The 15,891-nt window shown below is 40.3% G+C and overlaps 1 protein-coding gene across 1 annotated transcript in view; it reads right to left on the reverse strand.

The window, feature by feature from the left end:
- The window catches only part of PRKCE (protein kinase C epsilon), a 542,724-nt gene that overhangs the window by 177,546 nt on the left and 349,287 nt on the right, over positions 1-15,891 (reverse strand). The window contains exons 7-10 of the mRNA XM_010364308.2: positions 9,975-10,117; positions 6,896-6,992; positions 3,872-4,071; positions 699-872 (exon numbers count right to left, since the gene is read on the reverse strand). Coding sequence (XP_010362610.1) covers positions 699-872; positions 3,872-4,071; positions 6,896-6,992; positions 9,975-10,117 — 614 coding nt within the window. The remainder of the gene's footprint in view (positions 1-698; positions 873-3,871; positions 4,072-6,895; positions 6,993-9,974; positions 10,118-15,891) is intronic.

A 15,891-nucleotide genomic window follows, 5' to 3' on the forward strand; every position in this document is an offset into this window, starting at 1 on the left:
CATCCATAATGATCCTAAAAGACTTTAACTCCTCCCAACCTCTCAAAAAGGATAACAAAATTAGAGCTTCATGAAGAACATTGTCGTTTCTTTACTAAAAACAGGTAACAAATCAGTTAATGATACTCAAGTCAGACTCTACCATGGAGTTATGGATGATCTTTGTTTCTTTACTGCCACCTTCTGGTTCCCAGACACCTATGTGGTAAATTAAAAATGCTGCCTTATATTTGTGTTTCACTATGAAATTTTAAGCATTTGTTCACATCCTTTACTTCAGATGACATTACATAGATTAGAAGAGATTAAGGTGGCCTTTACTCTTTTTCATATGACATGAAAATAACTTAGAAGTTAAGTGAGTTGATCAGTGATAGAAAGTTAGGAGCAGAGCAAGGACTAACCACACTTGGTTTTTCCAATGAGCAAACAGTGAGTTTAGCCATTTGGCTTTGTCCAGCTCTAGCTGCAAAGAATTCTACAGCTTTCTCATCCCTTCACAAGCACAACCTTGAATGGAAAATCCAGTGCCCTAAAAAAGAAGATGCTGTTCAAATATATCCTGATCTTTTCAAGGGTAAAACCCATCCCACTTTACAAAGTCTTTGAGAGAACAATGTAGAGGGTCTAAAATCGGTATTTTATCTGATAGTCAAGATGCCCCAACATGGCGGCCAGCCAGCTTCTTCCTAACATACCTTGGTCTGGAAGCAGCAGTAGAGTTGGGTAAGGTAAGGGTGTTTCCGTGCCAGAGCCAAAATCCTCTTCTCTGTCATTGTGCAGTCCACGTCATCATCCTGAAGGATGACATCCTTCTTTAAGACCTTCACAGCATATACTTCATCTTTGCCCTTGAGTTCTGCCAGCATGACCTGCAATCAATCAATTGCCTCCATCAATCTATGCATGTATGGAATAAAAAGAAGAAACACAAGCTAATACCAAATACTTTAAAAACTAATTATGTTTTTTCTTTGATTTTAAATATTATTTTTATTTATTTATTTATTTATTTACTTATTTATTTATTTATTTTGAGACGGAGTCTTGCTCTGTCGCCCGGGCTGGGTGCAGTGGCACAATCTTGGCTCGCTGCAAGCTCTGCCTCCCGGGTTCACAACATTCTCCTGCCTCAGCCTCCCAAGTAGCTGGGACTACAGGTGCCTGCCACCACGCCCGGCTAATTTTTTTGTATTTTTAGTAGAGACGGGGTTTCAGCGTGTTAGCCAGGATGGTCTCGATCTCCTGACCTCGTGATCCACCCACCTCGGCCTCCCAAAGTGTCAGGATTACAGGCGTGTGTAATTTTAAATATTATAACAACCCAGGTGTGGTGGCATGCACCCAAGATACTTGGGAGGCTGAGGTAGGAGGATAATTTGAGCCCAGGAGTTACAGATCAGCATGGGCAACACAGCAAGACCCCCTCTCAAGATGTATATATAATGTTTAAGAAAACTTCCTATTCTACAGTTACTACAATTCTACAGTTACTACATTCTAATAGTTACTACAATTTATTTATTTTTAATCTCTGGCACAGTGCCCAGGCATAGAAAAGAGAAGTTCAATGCACATCTGTTGAATGGTTATTCATATGTTTATATGTGTTTGTCATACTTACAATTACAATACACCAAATATTTTTACAGTTACAGTACAGTAAAATATTGTAACTATTTTTAACTGAACGTTATCTTAAAGACATTCTCCACATGGTCTCCATCATTATCATGGCTGCTTACATTCAATTCAAGTAAACATAATTTATTTAACCATTTCCCTCAAATTAGACACTTAAGTTATATCTAATCATTAAGTATTATGTAAATTGCATTGACTATTTTTGTACACAATTACAACAATTCCTCTTGGATTACATTTGTAAGATGGAAACTCTCATAAGTAGATTAAAGGGTTAAGCATTTTGCACATTTCTTATTTTCAGAAAGGATGTGTGATACAATGTGCCACTAGCAATGTAGGAGTGTTGAAGTTTCATGGTGACTTAACAATATTGAGTAGTTTCACTTAAAAAGTCTTTTTGCTCACTTAATAGGTGTGAAATGTTACCGTGATGCTATTTTAACTTAAAATGAAACCTTAAAAATATCTGTTTTCTGACTGTATTTCTTTTTGTGTAAATTACTCCCGTCTGTTTTGTCTTATTACGCTGCTATCACATTAATTTCTTAAAAATTTATACACATATGATATATAAAGATACGAACCCTTTACTTTCTGTAAAAGTTTTTCGAAGCCTGTTTTATGATTTTCTGTTATTTTACTCTATTGAAAAGAATCGTGTATCTTTATGTAGTTGAATCTGTCCTTGTTTGCCTTTATAGTTTCTTTTATAACTTTGAAGCTGGAAACGTGATTCCTATTCAAGAGAGCTAATTAACAGTTCTATTTTCTTAAAGTGTTCCTATCATTGGATATTTTTGCACTCATTTACCTACAAACGTCACAAGCCTTTCTCTTCTTAAATAAGTAACTCCTAAGTACAGTATTCCAATGTAAGTCATCAAAGCTAAAAAGCAGCCATCAGAAACTTAATGAGGGAATTCATGATGTTAACCTGAAGACTTTTTGTCGCCCACATATTTTACAGACTCTTTAAAACTGGCTCAAACTTTGGCTGTGATTTTTCCTAAGAGATAACCTAAATGCTCCAAAGTCATCTAAGTTCCCATCCTGCCTACACTATACGAAAACCTAGAATCTTGGAGTCTTGCTCAAAATTAGACTGCATCCTGCTCACATCCCAGAATTATGTCTAACCAGAGGACCTCTTCTTATTTAGCCAGTCTCTAAAGAATGTAATTGCTTCAGCTTTTGCCATTTAAGTAAACCCCAGTTACCTTCCCACCAGAGTGATATCAGGGTGAGATAGGGGCAGGTGAGACAGCTGGGAACCAGGTGGGATGGGCCAGCTGATTGACAGGCTGCTGCTTTCAAGAGTCCAGGACATGCCAGGGCATGTGATCCCAGGAGCTTCCTGGTCCCCAGAGCAGGACCTCCCAGAACCTCTCAGGAGGTCCCAGAAAGGTGACTCCCAGGCTCAGCTCTGAAAAGAGCCAGGGAACAATCAGAGATCTCAGGTGAAATGCAAACAGCTTCCTCTGCTTCCTGCCCCTTCATCTTCTTTCTAAAATGAACAGGGGTTAATTTTTCCATTTCACCTAGCCATCAGAATAGTGGCTGACCACCTTCATGCTTTACTGAGCATACTAAAGGCCACACCCCACACCACTGCGTTCATCTCAGTGGGGAACAGGATATGGAGAATGGCACCAAGCACAGAGGACCCTGATCCAAGGCATGAGATGATTATTCCCATTCTCTTGCCACATGTAGAGGATAAACAAAACATTTACTACATGCCAGAAAGATCAGTTAAATAAAATTTACCTTCCAAAATAATGCATGCTAAATTTGCTTTGAACCCTAGGTTTACTGAGGGCAGGAATTCATTCTCAAAGTCTTCATATGAATTAAAAACAGAATTTCAGCTGGATCTCTGAAGCAGGGAAGACATATATTGATACTATTATTAACTTGGAACACTGAGCATTTAAAACTTTCCAAAGTGCTTTCTCATCTACCTTGATTCCTGTCCCCATTCAACAAATGAGAAAAACTGAATTCCAAAGAGATTAAATCACTACGTGAAAGTCTCATATAGCCAATTAATAGTAGAACCAGGGCTCCCATCTGCTTGGCCTCAGGTCATTTGCACTTACAAGGAACGAAAGAAAACCTAACGAGATCAGTCTAAAAAGTTCCTCTCTCAATCTTAGATCAAACAGATGAAACAACACTAAGGAGTAGAACAAAACCAGCAGTTTCACCCATGTGTGCCACAGACCTTGCCAAAGCTGCCTTTGCCCAACACCTTGATGAAGTTGAACTCATCCAGGCCCAGGCGCTTGGCCTGGCCTTGCCGGACTTCGCCGTTCTCACCAGGGCTCATCAGCTGGCCATCAGGAGATGATGCTGCCCGGTGCTCCTCCCCTCGGTTGTCAAATGACAAGGCTTTTCGAATGTTGTTCTCAAGTTCTTTTATTTCTAGGGCCAAGGGGAACAAGAAATTGCATTAGTGCATACCTCATAAGCTGTTCCATTAGGACTCAACACTCAGACTTTCCCCTGTAAGCTCTCAGTCCTTTTTCTGGTTCTTCATAACAACAGATCCAGTGTGGCATCCCTTTGTATGTTCCTTCATCTGTTCACCATATTCTCGTTGGCACCCAATGCGCAGCAGAGCCTAAGTATGCAAAGAGGAGGAGGACACAGTCCCTTCCCTGCCCTTGTAAACTCCAGATTATACTGGACCTGGCCGTCTCTCTGAAAGCCCCCTTTGGCTAGTAGCCTATTCTATTGTTCTAGGTGCAGCACACAAATCTGGGCCCTCTCTGGAATTCTGCAGAGTCACACGTATCCTTCAAGTTTCCTTTGAAGATGAGAACAATGAATCAGGAACTGTCATCACAGTAATCATTGGTGATATAATTATTTCAATAACCGAGCCATCAGAATGGTGGCTGATCATTGAAGGTGGAAACCTTCACACCTTCTAAAAGCCTTTACTCAGCCTTGTTGCCGGGTTTCTTCTCAATACCCATCTCACACAAGGTTATCTAACAACACGAGCAATGGGCTTATTATTAACAACAGAATTGCTTTCCCAAGTGACATGTTGCAAACTTATCTCCAATGGGGCGGGAATTTCTCAGTAAAACTTCTCAACTATGAGACAGTCTTGTGCCCCACTCTAGAGCTTGTGACTTGAATTACCTGGGGGAGATAATGCTGGATGATCCTCTGACCTTTTCTATTTGAAGAAGCTTTACTGTTAGCAACTCATTCATCAAGACACGCACTCTTTTGTGTGGAAATGGGCATCTTGAGCATAATCTGATTTTAAATGATGCTTGTGAATAACGGATTACAGAAGGCGAACATAGCCTATTAGCCCTTGGGAATCAGAATTAGGCATGAGTGACAGAAAGAGATCTTCAGCTTCTTTTCAGGAGGACAGAGTCCCATAAGGGCTCACTCAAGGAATCCGGAGATCTTTCCTAGATCTGGAGTTTGGCTCCTCTGAGATGTGTTGGGGAGGGTGAAGTGGGGGAAAGCTGCTGAGTCTGCAGACCCTCCCCTTGCCAATTCAGCAGTTATCTATCTATCACTTAGCTTGACTAAGTAACTTTTAATCTCACCATAGAGCTAAAAGCCTCAGTTATTAAATGAATTTTGGAAGGCAGAAATAGTTGTTTGGGGACACCAAAGCTTGAAGAAAAGGTTTTTCTATTTATTCTTATAGGGGAAGAAAAATAAACTATGTCTGATTTCTGTTGTGTAATAATGTCACTCAGAGGGACATCTGTGCTCACATCACTACTGGGAAATCCTGGACCGTGTGTCAAGTGGGATGAGCAGAGGCCCTGGGGAGCACTGCAACCTGCCACTGTACCCATCTGATGGCAGAGCTCAGAGCCAGACAGCATGCGGGGCAGGAGCCAGGCCTAGAAGCCCTGGTCTCTGAACTCTTACTTGGGCTCTCTTTCCCATATGACCCTGTCTCCCTGAAGCTCCCAAAGGGGATCTCAGTCTCAGAAAGGAACACGTGAAAACCCCCAAACTGGTCTGGGAAAATAGCTACAAGTTCTGCAGCCCCAGAGTACTTTCAGGCTGCTTATGAATGCTTCAAATCTCATTTGGAATGAGGTAGAGTGTAAAGACACAGAAAGTTAATTGGAGTAGCACGAAGAGGGACTGAGACCAATTATTTTGTGGTCTCATGGCTGGCGCATGACCCCCAAAGCTCTTTTTATTTACTCCTGGGTAAGAAGGTCTGGGTCATGGTGGTGACCTCCAAGGAAGGTTTGATGGCAGGGTTTCTGAGAGTGGGTCCCTCAGCCAGCATGGGTACAGTCTTGCCCTTACCACTGACTTATCTCCAAACCTTGGGACAGACCTTTTCAACACTCTGACCTTCCACTTCCCACGCGCTAACCTGGGGGACAGTAATGAAGCACCACCCTAGAGTGGGTGTGGGCATAAAATTAGGATAATGAATACAAAAGGGGATATAGAAAACCAAGGCACCATTGTCAGGCTGGGTTGGGTATTCCTGTTCTGCAGATGCATATGTCCCTTACCAGTCATATCTGGTAATGGTCACCAGAGTAGGAGGTTTTGCAAGTGTAAGTCCCTCTTCAGCCTCAGCATTCTCAGATGGCTGCAGAATTATTATTGTGCAAATTATGTCCACAGAACTTATTGTCTGAAGCATATTCAGACAGAAGGAGCTATCTGGAGCTGTAGAGGGGAATCAGGCCTGGGACTGGCCTCCTTCCCACTTCTTTTCTCAGTCTCTCTTCTAGCTTCATCTTTCTGTCCCCACCCACTCAAAGGCCACGATGGAAGACATCTTCCCTCACCCAGCCCCAAACTCAAGCTGATCTCAGGTTTTGGGTATGATGATGGGGAAAGGAGTGTCAAACTCAACTCAAGGGAGTGGCGCTGACAGGTCTAGGGCCAGGCAAGAGCTTTAAGAGAGGGAGCTGTACCCTTCTCTCTCCAGTACCCTTGGAACCAGGGACAGAGGCAAGGGAAAACAGAGAACCATAACATCATACACTTGCTCTCCTCTCACCCTGGCCTGGAAGGAATTTAAAGCCGATATGGCCATAGAATGCCCAGCCCTCAAGAAGGTCTTATAGAATGAAAGAACTATTAAATCAACAGGCAAAGGGTGTGTGAAAACCCGCCAAGGCTGCTAGCTATTTCAGCTAACAAGCTCACTCTTGGTTAAAGAGGCCTCAGAGCTCCTTGGTCCATCCAATGGCAGAACTCAGAGGTCAGGAAGCAAATCTGAGGGTCTCACCCTGGTCACAAGGGGAGGTGGGTGCTGACTTGGATCGATCTTCCTCAGATGGTGAGCTTCCAGAAGCAGGTTGCGGGGACTCGGCACCAGCAATGAGCTAGAGAGGAGAGAAAGCAGGGACAGAGGCATCAGAAGGGAGGGTTGAGAGTTTTCTGATGTCAAAAGCATCAAGATGCCATACAAGGGCCATGAGAGTTCCCAGAGTAGCGGGAACTCAGTAGATCTCTGTCCTCTTGCAGCCATCACTGAAGTAGACAAAATGAAGTTCGATCTCTCTGTGACTTCTGACCAGAGGAAGAACCACAAAAGGAATTTCAATGCACCTTCCCACATTCACAGAAGGATGATGTCTTCCCCTCGTTCCAAAGAGTTGAGACAGAGGTACAATGTTTGATCCAACCCCATCCAAAAGGATGAAGTACTTCGGGTTGTGCGAGGACACTATAAAGGTCAGCAAATTGGAAAAGTAATCCAGGTTTACAGGAAGAAATACATCATCTACATTGAATGGGTACAGCAGGAAAAGGCTAATGTACAACTATCCATGTAGGCATCTACCCCAGCAAGCTAAAGCTGGACAAAGACTGCAAAGAGATCCTTGAATGGAAAGCCACATCTCACCAAGTAGGAAAGGAGAAGGGCAAATATAACGAAAAAACAATTGAGAGGATTCAGGAATAAATCTTTTATACAACTTTCATTAAAAACCGCTAAAATAAAAAAGAGAGAGAGAGAGAGTTCCTAGTACCCAGTGGCACCTGCTGAATTGATATTCTGAAAGCACAGACTCAAGGTTTCATTTGCCAATTAAAGGGAAGAAAACAAGAGACTTCAGTTTGTTCACTTTTTATTCTACCCAAATACAATTGACCTTTCTAAGCAAAGCTCAACCCCATGTCTTCCATAAAGCCCCCCTCCACCTATCCAAGCAATACAAGTTATTTCACACAAAGCAATGTGATACTTGTCTCTAACATCTGTTTGGCACTTATTAGTTATCTTATTCAGCTTTCTATAGTTAGTACCTTTGTATGTATACTGTGAGGGGTTCTCTACTTAAGTAGACTATAGGATATTTGAAGGTAAGACTCTGTCCGGCACTTTTAATGTCCCTAGTGACTTACACAAAGTAAGAAACATAATAGATGCTCAATAAATATTTTCAGATATATTGATATTTGTTGGCAAATTTTAATAGAACACCTCTAGTGAGGTTTGTTCCTTGGCATAGATGCTGGCATATCCCACTTTGAGTCTCCATTAACATCAGTAGCTTAGACTCAAAGATCACAAACACTTCTGCTCTCTTTTAGTACTTACTCTTGGTCTACCTGCTGTGCACACACATCCTTTCTGGATGATGGACTAGTTGCAAGGGGCAACACGAGGGCTACCAAAGCACCAGAAAGTCTGACATTCCTGCAAAGAGGCCTTGAAGCTTCAGACCAAGGGCGCTTCTCTCCCATCCTCTCATAGTGACTTCAGTTACAACTTAGTTTTTCCAATTTTTGCATCAGAAGCATCCCAGCAATAAAAATATCAGGACTACAGTCCATCAGCCTTCTACCCTGCCCCTCCTTGAATTTCTCCATGTTGGCTTCTTACCTGTTCTTCCAAATCCAAGACAAGGCAGACAATGCCTCACAGCTGGCATGATAGCTTACGTAAATATAGGACAAAGGGAGCTGGTACTGAGCTTTCTTTTAAATGTTTCATGACAAAGATGCTGTCTTAATTTACTTCTAGACAAGAATAAAAACCACGTCTCCTGAGAAGGGCTCTCTTTAGAGCTTTTAAATGTGTCTGCGTAACACTGTCATCACAGAGTGTTCGCTCAGCTCGCCTCTTCAGCAGGGCCCTAGCATTCTTGGGTACTGATATTCTGCTTGCCATTCCAGCACCTTGGGTCAACAACTGAAGTCCTGTTTCCACCAATGGGATTTACAAAGCCGAGAAGAGCCACCAAAGCACAAAGTCTCAGTTATCTCAACCAGGGAGAAGAGAATTTCTTCTGCAACCCTTGCAAAACAGCTCTGCTTACTGAGAAAACAGAGTAGAAGGAGAAGTTTGAGAAAATAAGAACACTTCAACCTTTCCTATACAAGAGAAGCAACATGGAAGAGCCATGGGTAGCTTCTAACAAGACAAGATGACCAGGAAATGCAGGAAATGCCTTTAGAAGACATTTCAGGGCAAAAATCAGGGAGACTATTTAGGTGTCAAGATTGCAGAGGTACCTAGAGTCAGACTTGCTTTTCTAGTAGGGGGCTTGAGGATGTTTGCCACTGGGCAATGAAGGCCACTCCCCACTGCACCCTTCGCTCAGATTTTCTGCCCCGTTAACATGGTTCTAATTATCTCATAACTTACTTTTCAAAGACATCTTAAATTTTCTAGGCTAGGAGCCAGGGCTAAAGAAGAGCCTACAAACGAAATGCTATGGATGCCTTTCCCTCTGTTTACATTTGTGGGCCCTGACTTACCAAAATAACATTTTGGCAAATGGATCTCTTCTTACTGATATTTAGAATGTCACAGAGATAGAGACAGTTTTGGTCTCCAAAGAAAGGCCCAGATGTTTCGTGTCGCGAGACATTAACAATATTCCCTGGGCAGCTCAGTGCTGGTATGATCACAAATCATCTTGGCTTCCTCCCTAGAAAAGAATGTGGTTCCAGTTCTTCATCCATTTATCTTCATTATAATGATACCAAGGGTGAAGTTCAGACACTAACATTGCTTTCATGCCAGCTCTGGAAGCAGATAAGTCCATTTCCTTGTATAGGGTTGTTAAGCTTTTTCTAGAAGGAATTTCAAATTCCTCATCTCAAAGTTTATGTTTCTCTGGCAAACTAACCCTTGAGGCTTGCTTTGTTTTCACTTCACTTTTGGAGCTGAAGACATTAACGTTACCTGCCTGGCTTCTATCTTTGTTTTTTGCTTTAAACACTTGCAGTTTTGAGTAAAATACCTCAAACCCAGGAATCTTATTACCTCAACTCCAGAGCACCCTCTGGAAGCCAGCACAGAAATGCCAGTCTGAAAAGGGCTCCAGAAACACCGCCAAACAGCCAGTTACCTTTTTCCTCCTCTGGCCGCTGTTGGTGATTTTGTCTGGGGTAACGCCCAGGTCAGCCAGCACTTTGGCGATTCCTCTGGCATCCACTCCACAGTTGGGAGCCACGTTGGTCTCACATCGACGGTGAACATTCATTTTGCAGACTGTAAGGAGACATGGAGAAAAGACAGATAAGTAAGTATTCATGGCCTAAGATGTTACTTCTTTTCTTCGAGATTGTATTATATGTTCATGAAGTATTACATGTTCATTTAAGGTATAATTTGGAAAATATAGAAAAAATATATATATATATAAGTCTTACATCATACAGAACCAAAATCATTCATTAAACTACCTTGCAGAGATAGCCACTGTTTCTAGTACTTCCTTCCAGCCATCCTTTCTACGTAGATTAAATATGGATAAGTAAGTAAATATCACATTTATATTTCTTTCCAGGGAGTGGACACTGACTCTAGAAGAACTTAATTCCTTTCTCTGAAAAAAGCTAACTTGAATTCCGGACCCAAATAGTCATGTGTTTACAGTCTACTCCATGAGTTGATTAAAATGTTGGAACATTACTGAGAGAAGAATAACCAGTGGTTGGACTTCTAAGGCCCCTTTCAAATCTACAGTCTGAATTCAATGAATTCCTTTGTGTTTCCCTCTTAACTTAGTAGTCCTTGGTGTAGGACATCAAAGGTGAAAATAACCTGCTCATTTTCAGTCTGGCACTTAAGGAGCTTAGAAGTCAGCAGCACTCCATTCTAACAAGCAAAACGCTGAACGAACTACAAAATCAACAGCTCTTCCGAGATCCACCAAGTGAAGTGAAGTCCTAGAGCAAACTGAAACTGCTGCTCCCAAAATGAGACAGCTAGCCAGGCGAATACAGAGAATCACAACTTACTGAAGCAGAAATCTCTATAAGAACAATGCTGGGGTAGAAAAACTGTAACTGTAACTGACAAATGGGGGGCTCAGAGCAGACAAACCTGAGAGTCAAAAACTCTAAGGGGGACCCAGTCACTGAGTTGATAGACTTTCGTATGTTCAGTTGAGAGTTGTGCTCTTTAGAAGCTCAACTAGATTCTCATAGTAAACATGTTGAAAATCTCATGATTTCAGTGTGGGGGTTGGGGGTGGGGAACATGGGGAGAGAACTATTTTTTTAAATAGGCCAGAGCACGCTGCTCTTCTTAACGAGGGTTTCTCTTAGGAGAAACTATTTTATCAGAGCTTAAACGACTGAGGTTTTATCAGACCCTGACTGATCTGGGGGCAAGGAAATCCCCAACTCCAGCCCACTCTAGCCATCCTGTCCTGTCTAAGGCCAGGGGAGGACTGAACAGTACTTGTGAGGTTCACAGTTCAAAGGCACAAATTCATGAAAAGACCTAATCACAGGTCCATATAATACTTTCCCTCCCTCCACACCTCACTCACATAACTCACAGCCTATTTACTGGCAGTTCCTTTTACCCAGTACACAATGTCTGGCAAGCAAAATTGTAAGGCATCCTAAAAGGCAAAACAAACAAACAAAAACGACAACAACAAAAAAGCCCAGTTTGCAGTGACAAGGCAAACATCAGAACTAGACTCAGATATGGCAGGGATGCAGGAATTATCAGACTGGGAATTTAAAACAACTGTGATTAAGATGCTAAGGGTTCTAATGGATAATGTCCACAGCATGTGAGAACAAATGGGTAACATAAGCAGAGAGACGGAAATGCCAAGAAAGAATCAGAAGAACTGCTAGAGATCAAAAACACTAACAGAATGAAGAAAGTTTCTGACGGGCTTATTAGTAGTCTAGACATGGCTGAAGAAACAATATCCGAGCTTCAGGATATACCCATAGCAGCTTCAAAAATGAAAAAATAAAGAGAACAAAGACTGGAAAAAATATCCAAGGATTGGGTGAAACTACAAAAAGTGTAACATATGCATGAAGAGACTACCACTATAAGAAGAAAGAGAAAGGAACAGAACAAAATATTAATATTTGATACAATGAGGACAGAATTTCCCAGAATTAACGTCAGACACCAAACCAAACCACAGCTCCAGGAAGCTTGAAGAACATCACACAGGATAAATGCCACAAACAAACAAACAAACAAACAAAAAACAAAACAAAAAAAACTATACCTAGGCATATAATTTCTAAACTACAGAAAATCAGTGATTTAAAAAACGCTGAAAGACATCAAAGGAAAAAAAAAAGTCTTACCTATAAAGGAGAAAAAATAAGAATTACTTCCAACCTCTCCTCAGAAACCATGCTAGCAGGAAGAGAATGAAGTTAAACATTCAAAATGTTGAGATAAAAACCCCACCGATCTAGAATCCTCTACCCTGCAATATTATCCTTCAAAAGTGAAGGGGAACTTAAAACTTCCTCAGACAAACAAAAATTGAAGGAATTTATGGGCAGTGATCTGCCTTGTAAATGTTCAAAGTAGTTCTTCAGAGAGAAGACAAATGATACAGCTCAGAAACTTGGATCTACAAGAGAAAGAGCAGGTAAAGAAAGGTGAAGAAATAAGTGGAGGTAAAATAAAAACTTTTATTTTTATTCTTAATTAATTTAACAGCTCGCCCAATTTAACAGTTTGCCCAAAATCATAATATTAACAATGTGCTGATTATGTGTAATTATAGTGTTTACATATATGCTAGGTATGCTTATGTGTAAGTGAAATAAATTATAGTAATGAGACAAGGATGGCAGGGAGGAATTAGGATAATTTTGTTATTATAAGGTACTTGTACTGTCATGAAGCAGCACAATATTATTTGAAAGTAGATTTGGATTAGTCGTAAATGCATACTGCAAACTCTACAGCAAGCACTAAAAAAAGTAAAAAAAAAAAAGCATAATTGATATGCTAAGGAGAGAAATAGAATAGGATCATATTAAATGCTCAATTAAAACCACAGAAGGCAGCAAATGAGTGGAAGACAAACATAGAAACAAAGAATAAGGGCAACAAATAGAAAACAGTACCAAGTATAGTAGATATTAACACAACTATATCAATAATCAATAATCATTGACTTCAAATGTCAATGGTTTAAATATACCAATTAAAAGACAGATTGTTAGAGTGGATCAAAAAAAAACCAAGACGCAACTAACTGTATGTTGTTCACAAGAAACCCACCTTAAAGACACATACAGACTAAAAGTAAAGACATAGAGTAAGATATACCATGCTAACACTAATCCCAAAAAAGCAGAAATAGCAAAATTAATTTGAGACCCAGCAGACTTCAGAGGAAGGAAAGTTATTAGGGATAAAAAGGTCAATTCTCAAAAAAGATGTAATTTTTAACATGTATGTACCTAAAAACAGAGCATCAAAATAAATGAGGCAATAACTGATGGAACTACAAGGAGAAACAGATGCTGGTGCTATTATAGTTGGAGACTGCAACACTCCTTTATTCAAAAATAAACAGATCTAGCAGGCAGAAAATCAGAACATAGTTGAATCAACAGCAACATTAATCAACTGAATACAACTGACATCTATCAACAACTTCATTCAGTGACAAAATACACATTCTTCTCAAGACATGAAGCAATCATCAAGAAAGACCACATTTTGGGCCATAAGACACACCTTAACAAATTTAAAAGAATGGAAATCATACAATGTCGGCTTTCAGACCACAGTGGAATTAACCTGGAAATCAATAACAGAAAGATAGTTCAAAAATTCCAAAATACTTGAAGATTAAACACATTGCTAAATAGCATATGACTGAGAAAAGAAGTCTCAAGATAAATTTTAAAATATTTTGAATTAATTAAAATACAACTTATCAGGCGGCATGGAGGCTCATGCCTGTAATCCCAGCACTTTGGGAGGCCGAGGCAGTCAGATCACTTTATTTAGGTCAGGAGTTTGAGACCAGCCTGGCCAACATGGCAAAACCCCATCTCTACTAAAAATACAAAAATGAGCCAGGTGTGGTGTGCATGCCTGCAATCCCAGCTATTTGGGAGGCTGAGGCAGGAGAATCGCTTGAACTCGGGAGGTAGAGGTTATAGTGAGCCAAGATCATACCACTGCACTCCAGTCCGGGTGACAGAGTGAGACTCTGTCTCAAAAAAATAAATAAATAAAATAAAAATAAAAAAGGAAATAAAATAAAATACAACTTATCAAAATTAGTGGGATACAGCAAAAGCAGTGCTTCGAGGGAAGCACTTCAAAGGAAGTTTGAATGCATACATTAGGAAAAATATTCTAAAAATCAATAATCTAAGCCTCTCTCTTAGCAAACTAGAAAAAGGAGACCAAAGTAGCTTACTTAAATCTAAAGTAAGCAGGAGAAAAGAAATAATAAGAATTAGAGCAAAAATCAATTGAATTAAAAACATAAAATCAATAGAGAAAAATCAACAACAAAAAGCTGGTTCTTTGAAAAGAACAATAGACTCAATAAGCCTCTAGTAATGCTAGTGAGAAAGAGAGAGAGAAAGAGAGAGAGACGACACAAAGTATTAATATCAGAAATGAAAGAGAGGACATCATTATGGATCCCAAGGGCATTAAAAGAATAAAGGAGTATTCCTATTCAACATAGTGTTGGAAGTTCTGGCTAGGGCAATCAGGCAAGAGAAAGAAATAAAGGGTGTCCAGTTAGGAAAAGAAGAAGTCAAATTGTCCCTGTTTGCAGATGACATGATTGTATATTTAGAAAACCCCATTGTCTCAGCCCAAAATCTCCTTAAGCTGATAAGCAACTTCAGCAAACTCTCAGGATACAAAATTAATGTGCAAAAAGCACAAGCATTCTTATACACCAGTAACAGACAAACAGAAAGCCAAATCATGAATGAACTTCCATTCACAATTGCTTCAAAGAGAATAAAATACATAGGAATCCAACTTACAAGGGATGTAAAGGACCTCTTCAAGGAGAACTACAAACCACTGCTCAGTGAAATTAAAGAGGACACTAACAAATGGAAGAACATACCATGCTCATGGATAGGAAGAATCAATATCATGAAAATGGCCATACTGCCCAAGGTAATTTATAGATTCAATGCCATCCCCATCAAGCTACCAATGAGTTTCTTCACAGAATTGGAAAAAACTGCTTTAAAGTTCATATGGAACCAAAAAAGAGCCCGCATTGCCAAGACAATCCTAAGTCATAAGAACAAAGCTGCAGGCATCACGCTACCTGACTTCAAACTATACTACAAGGCTACAGTAACCAAAACAGCATGGTACTGGTACCAAAACAGAGATATAGACCAATGGAACAGAACAGGGTCCTCAGAAATAATACCACACATCTACAGCCATCTGATCTTTGACAAACCTGCGAGAAACAAGAAATGGGGAAAGGATTTCCTATTTAACAAATGGTGCTGGGAAAATTGGCTAGCCATAAGTAGAAAGCTGAAACTGGATCCTTTCCTTACTCCTTATACGAAAATTAATTCAAGATGGATTAGAGACTTAAATGTTAGACCTAATACCATAAAAACCCTAGAAGAAAACCTAGGTAGTACCATTCAAGACATAGGCATGGGCAAGGACTTCATGTCTAAAACACCAAAAGCAACGGCAGCAAAAGCCAAAATTGACAAATGGGATCTAATTAAACTAAAGAGCTTCTGCACAGCAAAAGAAACTACCATCAGAGTGAACAGGCCACCTACAGAATGGGAGAAAATGTTTGCAATCTACTCATCTGACAAAGGGCTAATATCCAGAATCTACAAAGAACTCAAACAAATTTACAAGAAAAAAACAAACAACCCCATCAAAAAGTGGGCAAAGGATATGAACAGACATTTCTCAAAAGAAGACATTCATACAGCCAACAGACACATGAAAAAATGCTCATCATCACTGGCCATCAGAGAGATGCAAATCAAAACCACAATGAGATACCA

The sequence above is a fragment of the Rhinopithecus roxellana genome, chromosome 17, assembly GCF_007565055.1.
Source record: "Rhinopithecus roxellana isolate Shanxi Qingling chromosome 17, ASM756505v1, whole genome shotgun sequence".
NCBI lineage: Eukaryota > Metazoa > Chordata > Mammalia > Primates > Cercopithecidae > Rhinopithecus > Rhinopithecus roxellana.